This window comes from Micromys minutus (genome assembly GCF_963924665.1).
Source record: "Micromys minutus genome assembly, chromosome: 6".
Taxonomy (NCBI): domain Eukaryota; kingdom Metazoa; phylum Chordata; class Mammalia; order Rodentia; family Muridae; genus Micromys; species Micromys minutus.
The window spans coordinates 43687980-43710475 of NC_137975.1; the positions used below are offsets into that span (position 1 = coordinate 43687980).

General features: G+C 42.3%; 1 protein-coding gene across 2 annotated transcripts in view; it reads left to right on the plus strand.

Annotated features, from left to right (window-relative positions):
* Positions 1–22496, plus strand: part of PIP4K2A (phosphatidylinositol-5-phosphate 4-kinase type 2 alpha) — a 156868-nt gene that overhangs the window by 97804 nt on the left and 36568 nt on the right. For both annotated transcript variants that reach the window (XR_013975049.1, XM_080917749.1), the window contains exon 4: positions 12441–12593. Coding sequence is in view for 1 of the 2 variants with exons in the window: in XM_080917749.1 (XP_080773875.1) it covers positions 12441–12593 (153 nt within the window). In the remaining variant the exon portion in view is untranslated. The remainder of the gene's footprint in view (positions 1–12440; positions 12594–22496) is intronic.

Consider the following 22496-nt stretch of genomic DNA (forward strand, 5'->3'; position numbering starts at 1 on the left):
TTCAATATTCCTCACTTGAGAACTTTTTGTTTAGCTCTGTACCCCATTTTTTAATAGGATTGTTTGATTCTCTGGTGTCTGACTTCTTGAGTTCTTTGTATACCTTGGATATTAGGCCTCTATCAGACGTGGGGTTGGTAAAGAACTTTTCCCAATCTGTTGGCTGCCCTTTTGTTTTCTTGACAGTGTCTTTAGCCTTACAGAAACTTTGCAATCTCATTAAGTCCCATTTGTCAATATTTGACCTTAGAGCTCGAGCCATTGGTGTTCTGTTCAGGAAAATTTCTCCTGTGCCTAAGTTTTCCCTTCTTTCTCTTCTAATAGTTTCAGTGTACCTGGTTTAATGTGTAGATTTTTGATCCACTTGCACTTGAGCTTTGTATAAGGAGATAAGAAAGGGTCTATTTTCATTCTTCTGCATGCTGAGTGCCAGTTGGACCAACACCATTTGTTGAAGAGGCTGTTCTTTTTCCATTGAATGTTTATAGCTCCTTTGTCAAAAATAAAGTGACCATATATGTCTCCTGGATCTTCTATTCTATTCCATTGATCCATGTGCCTATCTCTGTACCAGTACCATGCAATTTTTAACACAATTGCCTTGTAATATATCTTGAGGTCAGTGATGGTGATTCCTGAAGATGTTTTCTTGCTGTTGAGGATGGATTTTGCTATTCTAGGTCTTTTATCATTCCAGATGAAATTGCACATTGCTCTTTCCAACTCAATGAAGAATTGGGTTGGAATTTTGATGGGGATTGCATTGAATCTGTAGATTGCTTTTGGTAAGATGGCCATTTTTACAATGTTGATCCTTCCAGTCCATGAGCATGGGAGATCTTTCCATTTTCTGAGATCTTCCTTGATTTCCTTCTTCAGAGATTTGAAGTTCTTGTCATACAGGTCCTTCACTTGCTTAGTTAGAGTTACACCAAGGTATTTAATATTGTTTGTGACTATTATGAAGGGTATCTTTTCCCTAATTTCTTTCTCCACATGTTTGTCTTTTGAGTAGAGGAAGGCTACTGATTTGTTTGAGTTAATTTTATATCCAGACACTTTGCTGAACTTGTTTATCAGCTGTAGGAGTTCTCTGGTGGAATTTGTGGGGTCACTCAAGTACACTATCATGTCATCTGCAAATAGTGATGTTTTTACTTCTTCCTTTCCAATTTGTATTCCTTTGATTTCCTTTTGCTGTCTAATTGCTCCGGCCAGGATTTCCAGTACTGTGTTGAAAATGTAGGGGGAGAGTGGGCAGCCTTGTCGAGTCCCTGATTTTAGTGGGATTGCTTCAAGTTTCTCACTGTTAAGTTTGATGTTGGCTATTGGTTTGCTGTATATTACTTTTATTATGTTTAGGTATGGGCCTTGGATTCCTGTTCTTTCCAAGATTTTTAACACGAAGGGGTGCTGAATTTTGTCAAATGCTTTCTCAGCATCTAGTGAGATGATCATGTGGTTTTTTTTCTTTGAGTTTGTTTATATGGTGGATTATGTTGATGAATTTCCATATATTAAACCATCCCTGCATCCCAGGGATGAAGCAAGGCAACTCTTACGAATGTAGACATTTAATTGGGGCTGGCTCATACTTTCAGAGGTTCAGTCCATTATCGTTGTGGGAAGCCTATCAGTGTCCAGGCAAGCACTGTGTTAAATAAGCTAAGAGTTCTACGTGTTGATCATCAGCCAAGAGTAGACTGTCTCCCACAGGTGGAGCATTAGCATAAAACCTCAAAGTCTACTTGTAGAGTAACACAGTTCCCCCAACAAGGACACACCTCCTAATAATGCTACTTCCCAAGGGCCAAGCATATTCAAACCACCACAGTTGTTGGGTTTGCCCAACTCATTCTAGCCGTTTGTTCTTGCTGGATAACCACCTTCTGCATCCCAAGAGGCCCTGGGCAGTTGCTCCATCCTGTGCATGAAGGCACTTGGGCTAAAACACACAGGAGTTCCAGGTGCTCAGCCTTGTGAGAGAGTAAGATGCACTCCACAGCCAATCTGCATCCCATTTCTTAGATGTTTTTCTCTCTTCTCTGAAAGTTGAGAAGAGGATTTTCCCCACCACAGTGTCCCTGCCCCCACTTCAAGCATCTTCTGGTTTCCTGCCTGTCCTGTGTTTCCCTGCCCTGAACTTGCTGCACCTTACTGTGTGCAGCCAGTGCTAATCATTAGTCAGCAGTCCTTAGCCCTGGGTACAAGGTAAACAAGATGTTTCCATTTCATGAGCCTTGGAGACTAGCATCTGGCATCTGGTATTAGGGCTCCAAAATCTAGTGCCACCCTGAGAGTTTATAATGCTGTTCTCATAATGTTCTGGGAGGCCCCTGTACTGTGCTCTCTGGTGTGTTACTGTTCATTTTTCTCTTCCTCTTTTCTGATAACTGCTTTATTGTTGATAAGCATCCCCTCTAAACAAAGGCCATTTTGTGCTTAGGATCACAGCTCTTACTTCCTTTTTGATAACAGCTTTCTTTGAGCACAGTACACCTTTAATGACTCCATGGTGATGAGCAAGTTAGCATGTTGGTCTTTATGGTCTGATGATGTCAGCCCAAGCCCACCTATGCTCCCTCCCATCTGTCCAAGGGAAACCCAGAATATTTCTCCTGGGCTCTGTGATTTGAGGCATGCAGTCATAATCCTGAGTTGTCAGCAGCAGGCTTGAGACTGGTTTCTAGGCTTCTGGTCCATGAAACAGGTATCCCACACTGGGGGGAAGAACACTTCATGTGAGTCTGGATGAGTCCTGGGTCTTCAGTGATTGATGCTGTGGCCAAGTTCACCCACCATGTCGGGTCTCAGTTTCATCTGTGACAAGGGGACAGGGTGGGGCAGCAAGCTTCCCTTCCTACTTAAGTTGTTTTGGTCACAGTGACTTAAAGGGTAACTAACACAGGTTCTTTTGCGTAATATTGAGAGATTCTCTTAGGAAGCTAATTTCTTTGTCACATTTGAGCTTGGCAGAATTGAGTTATCAAGCCATCGTCCTTTTGACTAACATTTTTTATAAGTTCCAAAAATGATTTTTAAAACTTTTCTAAATTATTTATTTATTTATTTATTTATTTATTTATTTATTTATTTATTTATTTATTTGTCATGCTCATGCTGTGAGTGAATTATGGTAAGGAGTGGGCTGAGGTGCCACAGCACCCAAATGAATGTGTGCAAATGTCAGACGTCAATGTCAACAAGTGTGTAAGTGTCAGAGGACATCCCCCCACAATCATATGGATCTCAGGAACCGCACTTTTAAGCCCTGAGCTCTTCTGCTGGCCCTTCACTTGTGACTTGCCGGAATGTACAAGCTACAAGCAAAATGTAAACTTACAAAATTGTGTGGAAATACGAGATTAGGTCAAGAGAATTAAGTGTGAAAAATGCATGCTATTTCCAACAAAGGTGCTGGGGTAAGTAAGAGTTACTAAATCGAAGTGTTTTATGAGAACTATAAAGGATTGGTGATTGGAGCTAGCTAATTAAAGTGACCTTTATGATTCTCCCCTTTTAAAGGCTCCACTAATCCTGGAGCTCCCACTGTGGAAGTAAACATCTTCCCTGCCCACTGTTGGAGGAGGAGGAGGGTGGGAAGGAGGGCACCGTTAATCCTTTTCTGAAAGGAAAGGCTAGTAAATTTCCAATTAGAAATGCAAGAAGACTGGGAACATCTCTCACTGTCTTGTTGCGGAACACCGGAGATTCAAACATAGCTGCTGAGGCTTGAGACAGGATATCAGATCCTGCTAGACATACCTATGGAAAAGGGTGAGCTTAAATACCAACTTGTACTATTGGTTTTTACAGGGAAGAAATCCTTACATTGTTTTATGTACCCATCACTATATCTTTGTCAGCAACTTTCGTCCAGATCCGAATTTTACCCTCAGCTACCCAGCAAGCCCATAACCGGCCTTAGAAGCAGCATCTGCTGCCTGAGGCGTGTTCCCCAAAGTTACAGCTCAGCACTGGAATGAGCAGAGGTCACTTGTAGTGTCTCTGTCCTCACCTGAGACAGCCTGGGGTCTGTGGCTTGCATCGCTGAGCAGTCAGCAGCCTCTTACACTGATACCTGTGTTTCTGGGCCTTGGGAAAAAAATGCAACACCAACGGCAGTACCTTTTCACTACATGGAATGTCCAAAAAGGCAAATGTACCACAACAAGGAAACCTCAGAAGGGGACAGAGAAAGGAATCAGAGCGGAAATGTGGACACATTGCCAAAATCACTGTAAAAGGGATATGGCGGCAGCTGCATGGCTTTGCAAGCCCACAAAACCTTCTGAGTTGCACACTTTAGGTGGACAATTTGGTCTGTGAGTGGTTTCTAAGTAAAGCCACTGAAAAGAAATGTTTAGGGACTGGAATAAGGATAAGGACATGGATAAGGACGTGGTGCCAAGCCTGATGATCTAAGTTCAGTTTCCAAAACCCACATGATAGAAAAGATCAATTACCACAGTGATCCTCTGGCCCACACAGGGTCATACATACATGCACACAAATAAATCTCTGTTTACATAAAAGTACGAGTTTAGGGGCACATGAGATGTGCCTCTGTAAGTATAGCATTTTTCATGAGAGAATGAAGACCCGAGTTTAGATTGTAGACAGCCACATAAAAACAACATACTTCAGTAATCCAGGCACTGGAAAACACAGGAGGATACTAGGCTGGCCGGCCACCCTAGCCAAATTGGTGAGCCCCAGGCTCAGTGAAAGGCTCTCTCTCAAAAAAGAGGCATAGACCAAGACATCTGGCATCAACTTCTGCTGTACAACATGTACACACACAGGTGCACACACACACACACATGCATCTGTGCATATACATTACACACAAATACAACTCATTTCTTTTTAGAAAAGAAATTCAGAGTTTAAAGTTAGTCTATATTTAATGAGACTCTAATGAAGCATTGATTTTTTTTCTACCTTTTTCTTGGAACAAGCTAGAACATTATATTTACTTACAACTTTTAAAGACTGATAGTTTATGATACAAAGTTACCAAATGTATAGAAAGAAAGCTACAAACAATAAATATAGCATATGTTGTAGTTTGTGTACATTTATCATCAGTATTTTTATTTCATAAGCTGTGAGTAAATTGCTAGCCATTTTCCAGATCTCTGGCAATTAACAGCGCCAATTTATCCTGATTAATAATTACAAGAGGGAGCAGGACTCTTGGAGACCGCGCAGTCCAGCTGTGTTTCTTTGCAAATAAGTGGTCTGGCATGGGGGTAGGGGCATTGCTGTTGGGCTGGGATTTGTATTGCATTGTTTTTATGGCACACTCTTTTGCCTTGCTCCATGTTGCCTCTGACTCCATATTTAGCTGTTACTGGGAAGGTGCTAAGCACAGAAGAAGAACCTTGGGAGGGCCTATTGCATCAGCTTTCTTGGGAGAGGTGGGACTGAATTATTTTTCAACACAAACCAGAGAACCAGTTTGAGTCAAGTCCAGCCTGATAAATGAGATTTACTTCTTGAGACAGCTGCTTCATTGAGAAGTCCCACTCCAGTGGTGACAGCTGCCAAAAGCCTCATGGATGGAGTCCCTTCTTTCTTCCCTTGTCCTCAGTCTTCCCTAGCTGTCCAGCTGTGGCAGGATTACTGACAGCTGGGAGAGGGGGCAGAACCCTCCTCCCACCCCTTTCCTGCGCAGGAGCATCAACAGGCCCTTCCTGTCAGAAGTCTTATTGGGAAGTCCCAGCTGCTCCAATTTATTGGTCACGCTATACCCAGAAACATCTCCCAACAGCTGGGGGTTCTCAACTTGAAGTTGCCCCTTTAAGTGGTTTGAATTCTCTGATAAGAACTTCTAGGAAGGGCTAGAGAAGATCATCAACACCTGTCACTTTTGAACTGATCTATGCAGAACCCTAGATTAGAGGATAAATAACGTTAATCTTATTTCAGAATGGAACACTTCTCTAAGCTTTGTCTAAAGCTAGGAATTTGAATTTTCAAGCGAGCAGATCTCTCCAAACCTGAGGTGGGTTTCTGTGGGTTGATTTTTGTCTGATACCTTTTCCCAAGGAGATTAGTTGATAAGATTCCTGAAAAATAAGTGTTGTCATTTAGAAATGCAGATTATGAAGATTAAACCAAAGGTGTTACTTTTCAGCCTTGATTGGATCAGATCCAAAATAGTCTTGCTTTTGTATCCATTAATTAAAATTAGATTTTCTAAAACAGTGCCTCTGTTGGCCTTCCTTCTCCCCAACCTGCCCATTCCATTTCTGAGATTACTACTAGGGAGGATAAGCTCTAACTGTGTTTCCAAAGCAAAGAGATTCCTCTCTGATCTTTCCTACCAGCAAAGCCTGTGCACTTCTCAGCAAAAAAAGTGGGACAGGTAAAAATCAGTGGTAGGAGAGTTAAAGTCCCCCAACAGTCCTCAGCTTATGTGAATTAAGAGAGACCTGACAACGTGGTTACATGACCAGAAACACATGAAGAAGTCCTAGCGTTGGCCTGGCCTGCAGTCCACAGCATTCCTATGAAATGTAGGAAGTGCTAGAACCATGCAAACTAACCCCCAGGTGCAGCAACACTACCCCTCCTCCAGTCTGTCCCCAGACACGCAAGTGCCTGGAGAGAAGATGGCTTCTGTTCCTGTCCCTGCTGATGCTGCCTTTGAATGAACCAAGGCTTCCTACCCAGGTTAATAAAAACTACATAAAGTAGACTGTTGCTTTAACACCATGGCTGTTCTTGATATTTTCCACACACTTAACTCAGCAAAATTGAAAACATAGGAGCAAGTTTGATTTTGTGCCAGCTGGCTCAGACTCTAAATTAGTATTAGAAGGTGTTTGTCACCACGGAAAAAATCAATATGACCTATCCCATTGAAATGCCTGCCACACTCCAGAGTCTGAGGCCTCGTGGGTGCTGGAGTAACTGGGCATGCTCCTAAGAACTTACATGGGCTTTCACTGGCATCCTCTGTGTCTGTTTTCTTATCTCTAAGTTGAGGATGTTGGAATAACCTTTAAAGCTGGTCCAGCTCTGATGCCTTTTTATTGTGAGAAGGACCCCTTACAGCACCTATAACCACTGGCCTCCCTCCAGTCCAAGAATCCTGTACAATGCTGGGATTCCTGTTTCCTTTGCAATAGAACAAGAACCCTCAGACCCTCCATAGAATATTTCATGAGATCTCAGGCTGTGGACAGTTTTTCCCTAGTGCCAGTGCTTGCTCTTGAAGGGGCTGTCCTGAACATGTCTAGAATCTGTCAAGTGTAAGTTTTATCTAGACCTGTGGCTTCTTGCCATCTCTTTAATCTTGGCGTAGGTGTCCTAAACTGTCATGACACACTTCCAAGACTATGATGGCCTTCCAGTCTCCTGACTAGAATGCTCTGTACCTCCAGCCTTTCCTTAAGCAAAGAGCCATGTCTTGGAGGAAATTGTATTTTGGCTTGAGTTTGGGTTTTGTTTTGTCTTTTTATATGTGTATATGGTGTGCATCCTGTGTGTAGGCATGTTTATAGGTGTTTGGGTACATGTGGGAGGGGGTCATGTTTGGGGGGAAGCTGGAGCTTGATGTCTGCTGTCTTCTTCAATTGTTTTTTGCTTTAATTACCAAGGCATGCGTAGGGTCTCGGGCTCTAAAGTATGGCAGGCATTTTAATAGGATCGTTCATATTGATTTGTCCATGTGACAAACACTTTGTAAGGTCTCTGGCTGAAGCCAGATAGTCAGCTTTCTGCAGAAGTTTTCTGCAACCTCCATACCTCTACCTTTGCCTCTGAGCACTAGGTTATAGACAGGTCAGTTCCCATACTCAGGTTTGTTCTCTTGTCTGTCTTACTGCCCTTCACTTTACAGGCCAGAAGCTCAATCTCAAGGAGGCCAGGTGACATATGCAAAAGCTGAGCAAGGGCAGGTGGTACAGAAATGGCCAATAGTGGTATAAGAAGGACAGGTACTATAGAAATGACAGGTGCTATAGGAATGCCAGGTAGTGTAGGAATGCCAGGTGGTGTAGGAATGCCAGATGGTGTAAGAATGCCAGGTGGTATAGGAATGCCAGGTGGTGTAGGAATGCCAGGTGGTATAGGAATGCCAGGTGGTGTAGAAATGGCAGGTGGTATAGGAATGCCAGGTGGTATAGGAATGCCAGGTGGTGTAGGAATGCCAGTTGGTGTAGGAATGGCAGGTGGTGCAGGAATGGCAGGTGGTACAGGAATGCCAGGTGATGTAGGAATGCCAGGTGGTATAGGAATGCCAAGTGGTATGAATGAAAGAACATTCTGGATACTTGATCCTCACCCTCAGCATTACACTGCATCATTAGCCAGAAATTCAAACCTTTTTATTTGTATAGGTGTTTGTATATATATGCACCAAATTTGTCCAGTGTCTGTGGAACCAGAGAGTGCATTGGATCCCCTGAAACTGGAGTTAGACATAGTTATGAGCCACCATGTAGGTTCTTTGGAAGACCAACCGGTGACCTTAATTGTTGAGCCACCTCTTCTCATTACGAATGCTGGTAAACATCTGCAGTTATGTTTGTAATGACCAAAGACTGTCAGTTCTTGACTGTCAGTTACCCTTTCAGTTTCCACAGGGGAAGTTTTAAGCAGGAACCTGAGATATACATTTCCTGATTCCACAGATTTTTACTTTTAAGGGGAAAAATGCACCTCACGGGAATGCTGTGAGTAAATACAAAATAACGAGCTGGACTTCTGGGGCTTGCAGTCACCCCAAGGGTCAGGCACTTTGTGTAAGGTTGCATTAACTTTTCTGGTTTTCCAGTTGTCTGTTAGAAAGCTTTTCCTAAATAAGATTAATGCTTTTTATGTTGATTCTATAGGCACAGGCTACGTTTCGATTACATATCCCCAACTTCACCAGTTGTGTGGAAACCGAGAGCGTTAAGGAACAGTTTTCCTAGCCTGAAAGTTGGAAGCACTCATAGCACTACTAAAGAAGTGAGCCGAGGCAGAACCAGGCTTAGAACGTATCTCATCCGCATGTGCCGAGAACGGGACATGGCCAGTATTTACACAAAGAATGCCATAAGGGTTGCCTGTGTCTTTGAAACTGACGGGAAAGGAAGAGAATCCTACATGATGCAGAACCCGAGCTAAGTTCTTACACCATTTGATTAGCACTAGTTCCACACTTGAACACACAAGCAGCCTTGTCCTACTGTGGTAATGGTTTGTGTGCAGCTGGAGGGAATGAATGAACAGGGTGTTAGTGCAAGGGTGCATTACTGTACACTAAATAGTTCTTCACATATTGCACCTTAAACATGGTACAGCCACCACTGGGGGATCCTCAGTTACCATGGTGGTCCATACACCAGCTCCATCAGTATCCTCTCCTCCCTGGAATGCCCCTGCAGCAGCCTATGGGGTCAGAGTAGCACGTGCTCTCCGAGTTACTGTTTCATTAGGCTTGCGCAGCCTTGATCTCCCACACTGGCTCACTGGGTCACTTCTTGAGCTGTGAAACTTGAGATGGCTGGTTTTGTCAGTGTATTGATTGAATGTTGCCTCGGGGTGAATGGCACTTTTTGGTGAGTATGAGGGCATTTTCCCAGAAAGAGTTGATATGTGGGCCAACTGAGGAGAAAAGACGCACCTTAAGAGCAGACAGCAACGTTGAGTGGCCTTGTAGCCCAGGTGGAATAAAATCTGGGCTAAGCCAGAGGCATGCCCACATATCCACACACACTCCCTGATCTGATGTTGGATGAACAGCCATCCCTCCCACATGTGCCTGCCGCAGTGTTCTGTGAAGCTCATAGGCCAAGCAGCCGTGAGCTGAACCTACTGAAACCGTGAGCCAAATAAGTCCTTCTACAAGTTGTAGAAGAATTTTGCATATTAATGTTGAGGAGGGAAAAACTAAGACCATTAACAGTATATACTTTTTTTTTTTTTTTTTTTTTTTTTTTTTTGCTGGCACTTACCCACAAAAAGGGGCATTTGATTTTCTTCCTTTTTGTTCTAAGCAGGAAACAGTAAAGGGGGTTGTGTTTTTTAAAAACAAAGAAATAATTAAGTGAGAATTAAACTCTTGCTAATGTCACCATTTTTTCCTGAAAATCCTTTTGTTCTGCTTTATCTACCTGATGAATTTCAGTTGTCTCAAGAATGATTTAACACTGCCAAATCTTGATACTTAAAGTCCTGCTGGGATTACATTGATTTTTTTTTTTCATCTGGAGTTTTCTAATTACTAAATCTGCTTTTCTTAGCTTAATTGGCAGTCTTGCCTCTGCGCTTGGCAGGTGTGCTTGCTTATATTGGAGCTGAGACGCACTCTCTCAGGAAGTAATGGTCTAGTGCCATGATGCCAGGTACATCCTGGGAAATCAAGATAAACTAGTGAACCATTTCCCTTCAACTGAAAATCTGTAAGACTCTGATATTGCCTGACTCCCCAAAGTCACCTGTGTTCCCCGAGACCAGTTTATTCCATGGGCTCCTTTGGATGCCTTGTTTGGAGAGGAAATGAAGAGGAAGGTGACTTTGCCTTTGAATCCCAACAAGCAGAGCCTGGAATGGGATGATGTCATTACTCATGAGTACCATCAGCAGTGATGACGCTTGGACTTCCTCAGACATGGGAGTCGCTAATGCCATTAGTCTCTGGCCAGTATAAAGAGAATGGGGCAACCAGGGCCATTTTCTTGACAACTCTTAAGAAAGAAGAGACAGAGGTGGAAGTCTCCTAAGTGAGAAGATTGTGGGGTTCTACACTGGCTCTAGTGTAGACATCCTGACTCAAACTCTGGGGCACATTATTCTGCAGGGTCACTGCAGAGACCCCACTTCTCGTCCCTCATCAGTAGCCCTGAACACTACTGCAGAGGAGTGGAAAATGGATTGAAACAGAGTCTGTTAGTAAGGTGTGTAGAACACACTTTCCCAAGCTCCACTTTCTCCACAGGCCATGATTGACTCTTTAAAATACTTTTCTAGCTTAGTAGTTGAGAACCTTGGTCTGGATCAGCCATACAAGCTGAAATTCTGGTTCTTCATTGACTGGTTATATGACCTTCATTCTGTCATGACCTCTCAACTCATCTTGTAAGTGAGGGCAGAGACAGTGAGGGGAGCGTGGCATCGTGTAGGATATTACCAGAAAGCATAAAATTCTGGTGGCCAGCAGTGACTGTGGAGTGTCCTTTTGTGACCAAAATCTTATCCTATTCAGAAGAAAAAATTGATTTCTTGTCCAACTCTGAAAAGAACAAGGCAAATAAATAACTCATTACAATTCTGGATGTGAGCCTGCTTGTTTATTGGTTTGCTTGGAGACAAGATCTTAGCATGTAACTGTGGATAGCCTAAAACTTGCTATATGTATATATATATATATATATATATATATATATATATATATATATATGTATGTATGTATGTATGTATGTATGTATGTATGTATGTATGTATGTATGTATAGCCCAGGTTGGCCTGTGTAGGTCTGGTCTACATAGAATTCTAGGCTAACCTCAAGCAGGGTGAGGTTGTGCATGCCTTTATTCCAGCTGAGGCTGAGGCAAGTGAATCTCTGTGGACCCAGGGCCAGCCTAGTATACCTCAAGAGCGCCAGGACAGCTAGGGCTACATAGAACCTTCATCAAAACCAAACAAACAAATAGGATGACCTAGAACTCACTGCCACCCTCCTGATTGCCCTGCACTAGTGCACCCAGCAGCACATCCTCCTCTAAGAATGTTAGAATCATAGTTTTTTGTTTCTTTTATTGGATATTTTTCAAATTTACATTTCAAATGTTATCCCTTCCTGGTTTTCCCTCCAGAAACCCTCTATCCCATCCTCCTTCCCCCTGATTCTATGAGGGTGCTCCCTGACCTATCTACGCACCCAGCCACTCCCACCCACCTCCTGCCCTAGCATTCTACTACAATGGTGCATTCAGCCTTGGAAGGACCAAGGGTTTCTTCTCACATTGATGCCCAACAAGACCATCCTCTGTTACATATGTGGCTGGAGCCATGGGTCCCTCTATGTGTACTCTTTGGTTGGCGGTTTAGTCCCTGGGAACTCTGAGGGGTCTGTTTGGTTGATAATGTTCTTTCTATGGGGTTGTAAACCTCTTCAGTTCCTTCAGTCCTTTCTCTAACTTCTCCATTGGGGACCCTGTTCTCAGTCCAGTGGTTTGCTACAAGCCTACCTCTGTATTTTTCAGGCTCTGGTGGAGTCTCTCCGGAGACAGCTATATCAGGAAGAATCCTAGTTCTTACCCAGCTGTTTCCATTTCATTTAGGAGACTTGCAATCAGGTTATGGAGAATTATGAAATATTGCCAGCCCCTCACCAGTTATTCCAAATGCAAGTGTTCTTGGTATGATGACAAATGATCCAAACCCCAAAGGCACACTTTAACCAGTTCTCTTCCCTTCTCCCTCCTCATCCCACCGGGAAGAATTCCTTGACCAGAAGTGCACCCCTTCCCAATGACTCCCAGGCTCGCAGTGGGGCTCGGTTCCATACCTCCTATGATAAAAGATACGTCATCAAGACCATTACCAGCGAGGACGTGGCGGAGATGCACAACATTCTCAAGAAGTACCACCAGGTAACTTCCCCTTCCCTGTGTTGACTCTCGGAGCACATTTATTCCCTAGGCTTCCAGACTGACTATGGCCTGCTTACTGGCCCTTAACATGAAAATGCGTATGCTTCTATTTCTATAATAGTCATCTACATTATTTCAACTAAATGTAATCCAATTATGCTTCCAGCAATCCCCATCCCTGTTCTGGTTGTTAAAAAAAAAAAAAAAAAAAAAAAAAAATGCTTTGCTAAAGATCTGGAGTCTTTCCAGAAGATTCCTTCTGTGCCAGAAGTCAGATGTTAGCCCCAAGTCTGTGCCTGATTATACTTCTCCTGTGCAGCTCTCACTGTCTGGCTCCTCCAGGACTCACCCAGTGCCTAGTTGGACCTTGTAGAAAAATCCTCTGTTTTTAGGGAATTTTGTGTTGGTCTCTTTCTGCCCCAGTTTATCCCCAACTATTATGACTTTGTATCTTCTGGGGGAGGTGTCCTTGGGAGCTGCTTTCTCTTCCCTGAAATAAACTCCAGCATAGTTCTGCACACTGAACACAGGCCTACAGGTCCAGCTACATCTGTAAAAGACTTCTCACTGTTAAGTAGCAAGAACACCAGAAGAAGAAGCAAGACAGCCCTCAGCTCAGGTGCCAGCCCTGTCACCTGCTAACCATGTGGCTTCTGGATTTTGAGACCTATCACCACACCTATACAGTGAAAAGTATCAATGCATCCCATGTCCTGAGAATTCAGTGAGATAACACATATCAAACACATAGCAGAGCATCTGACATGCACTCTGTCCTCAACATATGGAAAAGTGGTAGTGCTGGTGCTTGTTAAGTGACTGACGACTGTCATGTCAGCATAACTAATAAAGTAGGTCACCCTGAGAAATTGTAGTCTTGTTCAGCAATTGTCACTGTTTATGTGGCCATTCCAGTAACTGTCCTCAAAAGAGGTATTTAAACACACACACACACACACACACACACACAAACACACACACACACACACACACACACACACACACTTTGTTGCTTTCAGAGTCTGTAGCAGTCTGCTTGGTTGTATTAACAAAAACGCAAACTGAGTGATTTAGATAGCGAAGATGTTTTGCTTGTAGTTCTAGAAGCTCTGAATTTGAGATCAGGGAACCAACCTGGTAGAAGACCAGAGAGGACTGTGAACCTTGCCTGTGGGATTAGTGTCTTCTCACCTGGGGGGAGACAGAAAAAAACTGTCCTTCCTGCTAAGTGCAGGAATCACATCAGAATTACAGAACCATTTACCACACACTGGTGATTAGGACTTTAAATTTTATTTGTGTGTGTGTGTGTGTGTGTGTGTGTGTGTGTGTGTGTGTGTGTGTGTGTCTGTGTGTCTGTGTCTGTAAGTGTGGCTGCCTCTGGAGCCCAGAGAGGACATCAGACAGCCTGAAGCTAGGAGTTACAGAGTTGAGCTTCCTGACCATAGGTTCTAGGTACCAGTCTGATCTTCTGAAAGAGCAGCAAGCACTCTGGACAGCTCAACCATTGTTCTAGCCTGTGATTAGGATTTAGAACTATGCATGTTGAGGGAACACACATATTTAGTCTAGGTTTTGCTTTTACTTAAATAGCTTTAAATTCCTCTCGGCAGTACAGACTATCATAGAGAATGTTCAAAGTAAAGTTTTGTGAGCCCTGACTACATCAGACTGGGATTCAGAGTTAAAGCACATCTCCTACCGTGTTCTCTGGAGGCAGCTCTTTGTATCTGTGAGCTCTGACATGACTTGTTTAAGGCGTTACGTTTGGTCCTGCTCTAATGCGGCAGGCGGTTTCTTGGCAGTTGCTATTCGTCCAGTCTTTGCAAGTGTGATCGACTGCATTTCACTTGCAGTGAGGTCTATAAAGGCCTTCACATTGCATTCTGTCTCTGGAAACCTGTGGCTGCCTCTAATGTGCTTTCTGAGGACATCAGTCTGTCTTTAAATTCATTTAACATCTAATACACCTTTGATAACAGTATTGGTTTTAAATTTTGTTCTGCTGTGATTATGCTGTTGCCGTGTGTGTGTGTGTGTGTGTGTGTGTGTGTGTGTGTGTGACTTTTGAAGTGCCCAGCTAAGCACCTGAGTTCTAACCCAGGCTTAAAGCTTCTCACAGTTTCTTATGCTTCCGTTTCTGGAATTGGATGTCACATCCATGCATCTCTTTATGCTTTGGCTCATCCTGGAACTGCTCACAGCAAATTGACTTTTTCTGACAAGTGAGAATATATTCTTCTGATAAACAACAAAGAAGCCTTTCTAAGGAAATGAGACATATGGTTCAGGTGTCCAGTTCTTGACAAACCTAGGCTCAGAGTGAATTCTTCAACTTTACAGAAGTCACAGTTTGAGGTATGTTCTGGTTATTTGCTATGATAAAAGATTCCAGCCAGTAGCAACTTAAAGAAGGAAAGGGTTTGTCTTTTGTTTCCAAGTTACAGTCTAACCCAGAGGAGAAGTCAAGGCAGGGACCTAAGGCAGCTAAACAAGTCCCATAATATCCACCGTCAAAACTGGAGAGAAATAAATGCATCCCTGGGGCTTGATCACTCAGTTGGCTCTTTTTATATTTCTATAGTTTAGGGCCTCTTGGTAGGGAATGGTCCCACCCTCAGTGAGCTAGGTCAGTTAACAATCAAGACAGTCTCTCTCACAGAGATGTCCATAGACCAATCTCATTCCTTATTGAAATTCTCTCTTCCCAGGTGACTTTAGTTTATGTTGAGTTGACCATAAGACTAACCAAAACAAGGTGTTTTTCTGAGGGCACTTGCTGTGATGACATACAACTCAGACATATCCCCAGTATTATGTCATCGTGTTGGGCATCAGGACAGTTGCTGACACAGGTCAGAATCACCACTCACAGTGGTTCCTTTTCGTTCCACTACTACAATTTTTCTTTGGTATGCCCTTTATTCAGAAAAGTCACATTTAGCCATCATCTGGGTTTTTCTCCCATCTTAAAAAGTGATACTTTATGCAATTTCATATGGAATAACAAAAGACCTAGAATAGCGAAATCCATCCTCAACAACAAAAAAACATCTGCGGGAATCACTATCCCTGACCTCAAGCTATATTACAAGGCAATTGTGCTGAAAACTGCATGGTACTGGTACAGAAATAGGCAAGTGGATCAATGGAATAGAATAGAAGATCCAGAAATGAGCCCTCATGTATATGGTCACCTGATTTTTGACAAAGGAGCAGTAAACATTCAATGGAAAAAGGACAGCCTATTCAACAAATGGTGCTGGTCCAACTGGCACTCAACATGCAAAAGAATGAAAATAGACCCGTTCTTATCTCCTTGTACAAAGCTCAAGTGTAAGTGGATTAAAGATCTCCACATTAAACCAGATACACTGGAACTATTAGATGAGAAAGTAGGGAAAACCTTAGAACACATAGGCACAGGAGAAAATTTCCTGAACAAAACACCAATGGCTCAAGCTCTAAGGTCAAAGATTAACAAATGGGACTTAATGAGATTGCAAAGTTTCTGTAAGGCTAAGGACATCGTCAAGAAAACAAAACGGCAACCAACAGAATGGGAAAAGATCTTTACCAACACCACATCAGATAGAGGCCTAATATCCAAGGTGTACAAGGAACTCAAAAAGCTAGACACCAGAGAATCAAATAACCCTATTAAAAAATGGGGTACAGAGCTAAACAAATCATTTTCAGTTGAGGAACACCGAATGGCCGAGAAACATCTGAGGAAGTGCTCGACATCCTTAGCCATCAGGGAAATGCAAATCAAAACAACCCTAAGATTCCACCTCACACCAGTCAGATTGGCCAAGATCCAAAACTCAGATGACAGCAGATGCTGGCGAGGCTGCGGAGAAATAGGAACACTTCTTCACTGTTGGTGGGGTTGCAAGCTAATACAACCACTCTGGAAATCTGTCTGGCGATACCTCAGAAAATTGGATATAGTACTACCTGAAGACCCAGCTATTCCACTTCTGGGCATATACCCCAGAGACACTTTAATACACAACAAAGATATATGCACCACAATGTTCATAGCGGCTCTATTTATAATAGCCAGAAGCTGGAAGGAACCCAGATGTCCTTCAGAAGACGAATGGATACAAAAATTGTGGTACATATACACAATGGAATACTACTCAGCCACCAGAAACAATGACTTAACCAAATTCTTAAGAAAATGGCTGCATCTAGAGAAGATCATCCTGAGTGAGATAACCCAGTCACAAAAGAACAGACATAATATGCAGTCACTGATAGTGGGATGCTAACCCCAGAGGCTTGCACTCCCCCAGAAACAACTCACAGACTGTATGAAGTCCAAGAAATAAAGAAAACAAAAACTATACATATGTTCACAAAACAAGAAGACTTTGACTATTTCCATGTTGCGTTTTGTTCTGCATGTACTTTACGCTTATTGCAACTAGTACGTTTTCAATGCATACTGTCAAGCCCTTGAAAAAAATCAAGTACTGACTAAAAAACATATTCACATGGTCTTATGTAAAATTTATTTTAATGTCTGAAAAAACAGTACTGACAAAAATGTATAATTTTAAGCAAAAAATGTTTAAAATCTTTAAAAAAATAATAAGCTGTTAGTCTTTTGTGTAGATGGAAATATCTCAAGTAACACTTCTTGTTATGATTAATAATTTGAGTCTTATTTGTAACAGATAAGAGACCAATGTATTTTCCATGTATTTTCATGTTAAAAAAAAATAAATCTTGTTTTGAAGACAAAAAAAATAAAATAAAACCAAGTTCCTTTTAATTCTAAAAAAAAAAAAAAAAAAAAAAAGTGATACTTTAGATATAATTTAAAGCATCTTGACTGAGAGCGTCCATTATTAATATAGTTTACTTAAAGGACAGTAAATTGGAGTCAGTTGATGTAGACCCTAGCTGTTTATGAATTGGATGATTAATATGATCTGTGAGCTCATATTTCTCATCTATGTTCCATTTCATTAGCTCATTCTGTTAGGTATTTACCCATGACCGTGTTCCAGAAAAGATTTGAAGTCAAGATCAGAGAAGTAAAGGTAAGACAGATTTAAGAAACAAAAAGGACAGAGATGGTGGATAAAAAGGAGATCATCTAATTGAACTTAAAATAAGCCTAAAACTTCTTGATCAGTCTTCGAAGCATTTTAAGAGAGTACTTGCCATTTGGAATGCTGTCAGTTTGAGCTGAGCTACCTGGTAGCTAAGGGCACCCTAAGTAAGTCATCTGTGTAACTGAACATAATTAAGCCTATTGCTGAGTAGAGATGTCCTTGATATAGGATATGATGGAGTTGTCTTGTAAGATACCTGACCCTATAAACATGGTCTTTACAGATACATGGCGCATGCAGGAATGTCACAGAGCTTTTCATAAAAGGATCATTATAGCTATTAGAAGCACGCCAACATTTCCATTACATTCAGTGAGCACCTTGTGTGTGCTGTCCTCCTTGCTCTCTGTCAGGCTGGCTTCGCCCAAATGTCCCCTTCCATATCTGCCATAGACTTGGTGAAGATAATGTGGAGGGAGCCAGGTCTTGATGTCCTCATGTGATGCCATGTGGCCAGCAACCTGTCTCTGGTCCTAGGATATTCTTGAAAGTTATCTTAGTTAGGGTTTCAATTGCTATGGTGAAACACTCAAGACCACCAGCCAAAGAACAACACCACCCACCATGCACTGGGATTCTCCCTAATCAGACACTAGTTAAGAAAACACCTTGCAGCTGGGTCTTATGTTGGCATTTTATCAATTTAGGTTTTCTTCTTTCAGATTACTCTAAGTTGTGTCAGGCTGACATAAAACTTTTAAGGACAGTTGACCCCTTGTCAGCTAGACACACAAGCACACCACTAATAAGCCAAATACCATCCCTGAGATCATACATTAATATTAACATCTCAACATTGAGCATTTTACAAACTTTAAAAGGTCCACAGTTTTCACAAATTCAAACACTTTTTAAGATTCAGGCTCATTAATGTTCCAAAGTATCTTTTAAAAACCCAAGTATATCTTTAAAAATTAGGTCTCTCAACTTTGGGTGTCTGTAAGATAAACAATAAATTAAGTACATTCCTACTTCAAGAGGGAAGAACCAGGGTACAGCCACAATCAAATCAAAGCAAAACCAAACTCTAAAAGCATAAATAACTCAACATCCAATGTCTGGGACTCACTCACGATCTTCTGGGCTCCTCAAAGGGGCTTGGATAATTTCTCTAGTTCTGCCCTCACAACACACACAGGTTGTCTTCTAAGCATAAGCAGGCTCTATTCCATTGCTGCTACTGTTCTTGGTCATCCCATGGTACTGGCATTTCCAAAACTCTGGGGTTTTCTGCTGCAACTGGGCTGTACTTTCACCAATAGCCTCTCACGGTCTCTCTTCATGGTGCTAAGCCTCAACTTCTCTGCATGATCCCTTCAGTCCTGGGCCTTCATCTGCTCTCCATGGCCCCTTCATACCTTCAAAGAGTCACTAGGGTTACTCTTACATGTAAAATATAAATCATTTTTTTTTCCGCCCAGCCTTTGCTTCTGGAATTATGACTCTGAGTCTAATTATTAATAAATGCCTAGGCCTGGGTTCAACTACATGGCTCATTTTCTCTCTTTGTCTTCTTACCTCCATCTCCTCAACATTACTAGGAGAATCCCTCACAGTTCTATTTCCCAGAATTCTCTCTTATCTCTACTGGATGCCCCACCTCCTAATTCCTGCCTCAGCTCATTGGCCATAAGCTTTTTTATTGACAGATGTTGCTTATAAGATGTTTATTTCTACACTTACACTACCAAGTTCATTTGCCAGAACAAGGTACAACCTAGGCTGTCTCTGGAACATAGCTTCTGTGTGCTCTCAGGAAGCACTTCCCAGAAGATTTTACCTCAGTGATTCAAGTCTTTTCTTAGTTGCCACTAATTTCTTAGCTCCAGCTAATCATCATCAATTATCCTAGTAATACAAAGGTTTCACTTCAATGGTGCTGGTCTCTTGTTAATCACAGCTTATTCTTCAGCCCCAGCTAACCAGAACCACTGCATCTTAATTAAAAATAACCAGTGTCCCAGTAGAGTATTTAAAGTTCCCTCTAAAACTTCTCAAGAGGCTTCCATCATCTGTTCTCACCTCAAATTCTCATCTTCCAAGCTCCTACAGAACAGCTCTCAGCACTCAATGGGTTTGCTAGCCTAGAGTTCCAAATTCACTCAACAGTCCTACCCAAACCATGGTCAGGTCTGCCACAGCAACACCCCACTACCTGGTACCATCTTGGTTTTGTTAGGGTTTGTATTGCTGTGTTGAAACATTATAACTAAAAAAGCTGAAGGAAGAAAAGTGTATTCTGCAAGTACTTTCACCCGACTGTTCATCATTAAAGGAAACCAGGACAGAAACTCAAACAGAGCAGGAACCTGGAGGCAGAAGCTGTTGCAGAGGTCATAGAGGGTACTGCTTCCTGGCTTGTTCGGCCTGTTTGTTGTTTGTTTGTTTGTTTGTGTTTATTTTTTATATAGAAGAACCCAAGACCACCAGCCCACAGTTACTAATTAAGAAAAGGCCTTACAGGAGGATCTTGTGGAAGCATTTTCTCAATTGAAGTTCCTTTCTTTGAGGTGATTCTGGCTTGTGTCAAGTTGACATAAAGCCAGCCGGGGCACATAGGATGCTATTTGAATTCTGTTCTGGGATGCTCTTAACTCAAAATGCTTTTGTCTCTACTTATAAGCACTTTTTAAAGCTAGCATACAAGGTAAAGTGTGTTACTTTACTGTGTTCTCACTCATTCTGTCCCTGCTTAAAGTGGGCATGGCACAGTCAAGATTTGTGTAGGATCATAGAGGTTTCTTTCCCACTTCAGTGGAGTCTGTTGGGTCTTCTTTCTTCTAGCTTTTTTATTTTATTTCATTATTTTATTCTTGCTTTTTCCTTCCAGTCAGCTATGTTTCTTAACTGCCCAGATCTGGACAAAGAATTTAACTTTTCAAATGGCATACTGGAAAAGAGCCAGGCTCTCAAGTTAGGTGGATCTTCTGACAACACTATTACTCTGTAGCTCTTTCCTTAATTGGTTGGTTGGTTGGTTGGTTGGTTGGTTGGTTGGTTGGTTGGTTTTAATGAAATGCATTCAGTGTCATCATAGCCATATTCTGGAGATTAAAAATACCAAGAGCCTTGGAAGACATTGCTTCTACCTAAATTCTTCCCAGTTTTAGTCATTTTCTGACCAGCCACCCCTTGCAACATGTGGTGAGATAGGCCATACAGAACAGGGTTTTGGATCAACCAGCTATCTACATACCCTGGATGAGACCTTGGATAACTAACTTACTTTGGCACCTACTTAGACTATTGAATTGGGATAATAGCACCTTTGGTTCAAGACTTGGCTCATTAGGACCAGTGAGATGGCTCATTGGGGAAAGTCACATGCTACCATACCAAGGGCTACCATTCCTGACAACCTGAGGTTGATTCCTGTGGCCCACATGATAAAAGGACAGGACTGGCTTTCCTAAGTTGTCTTTTGACCACATACTTGTAACATGCTCAGGACTGTGTCTGGCGAATAAATACTGTATAAGTGATTGAATAATTTAAGTACTGTTCTTAACTTATCCTTAACTTCTTACATCCCATTTTAGAGACTGTGTGCTGTTTGGTCATTGACTCTTTTAGTCCACTGGGGGGGGGGGGGGGATCCATCCAGTAGTGGGTGGTTCTGATGCAAGCTGATAGAAGTTTTAACTGTCCGGCCTTAGGAGCTCCTCTCTGTTCCATTGCTGTCCTTGTCCTACTGAGAGTCTACTCTGCTCAGAAAGGACAGATTATAGCAAACTGAATCTTCTGTTTGATTTTCTCTTTTGTATATTTAAGGAAATGATTCTTTGTAAATACGCTTTTCTTCAACTCTCTGTTGACTCTAACACTCTCAGGTCTTATAAATGATGGTTCTTTATCAGCTGTTTTTGCTAAGCAGTGTCAGAAGAGCATGCAAAAATGAGGCTGGGGATGTAGCTCAGTGGTGGAACACTTAGCAGCTTTTTGTTACATTCTTTGTCTTGGAATTTGGAGACATAGTCTCACCATGTAACTCAGGCTGGCTTTAAGTGTATGGCACTCCTGCTTTAGCCTCCCAAGTGCTGGGATTGGGGGTGTGAGCTACCACTCCAGACCCCTTCTTTTCTCTAAAACAGCTGATAGTTAAGATGTTCACAGTGTGCTCTCCTTAGGCCAACCCTTGCAGTTCCTGGTCCTCCTGTCTGCTGGCTTATGCAGTGATGTAACAAAACAGACACGGGGCCTGTGGGGGTCAAGAATGTTGACTGGGGATCAATGCCATGTAGGGCAGAGGAAAGAGGCAAGATTGGACAGATGAAAATTAGGACACTATCTTTCCTTGTGCATCAGCAAGTTGGTGGTACGCCATGGAGATCAATGGTTAAGCTCCAACTGGCTGCCCTGTTGGGTGGGAGGTAGCCTCAGAGAGGCTGTGATGGAAGATCATCTGACCACAGCAGAGCAAACAGCTCACCACAGGCCCATCCCTGAGGGCATCTGCACATCCCTTCTTCCTCTGTCCCTCTCCTTCTCTTCCTTCTTCTCCTTCTGGAATGTATCTGGGGGTGGGGGAAGTACTAGAAATGGTGGTTTCTCAGAAGTTAGGAGGACTTTATGCTCTTCCTACAGACCTGAGTTTGATTCCCTGAACCCACAGTTGCCTGTAATCCAGCTCTAGGTTATCCAGAACCCTCTTCTGGATTCTGAAGGGGTACATCACACACACACACACACACACACACACACACACACACTCGCGTACACACAGCATATGCTGAGATGGTCACAAAATAAAATTAAATCCTTTAAAAGAAAA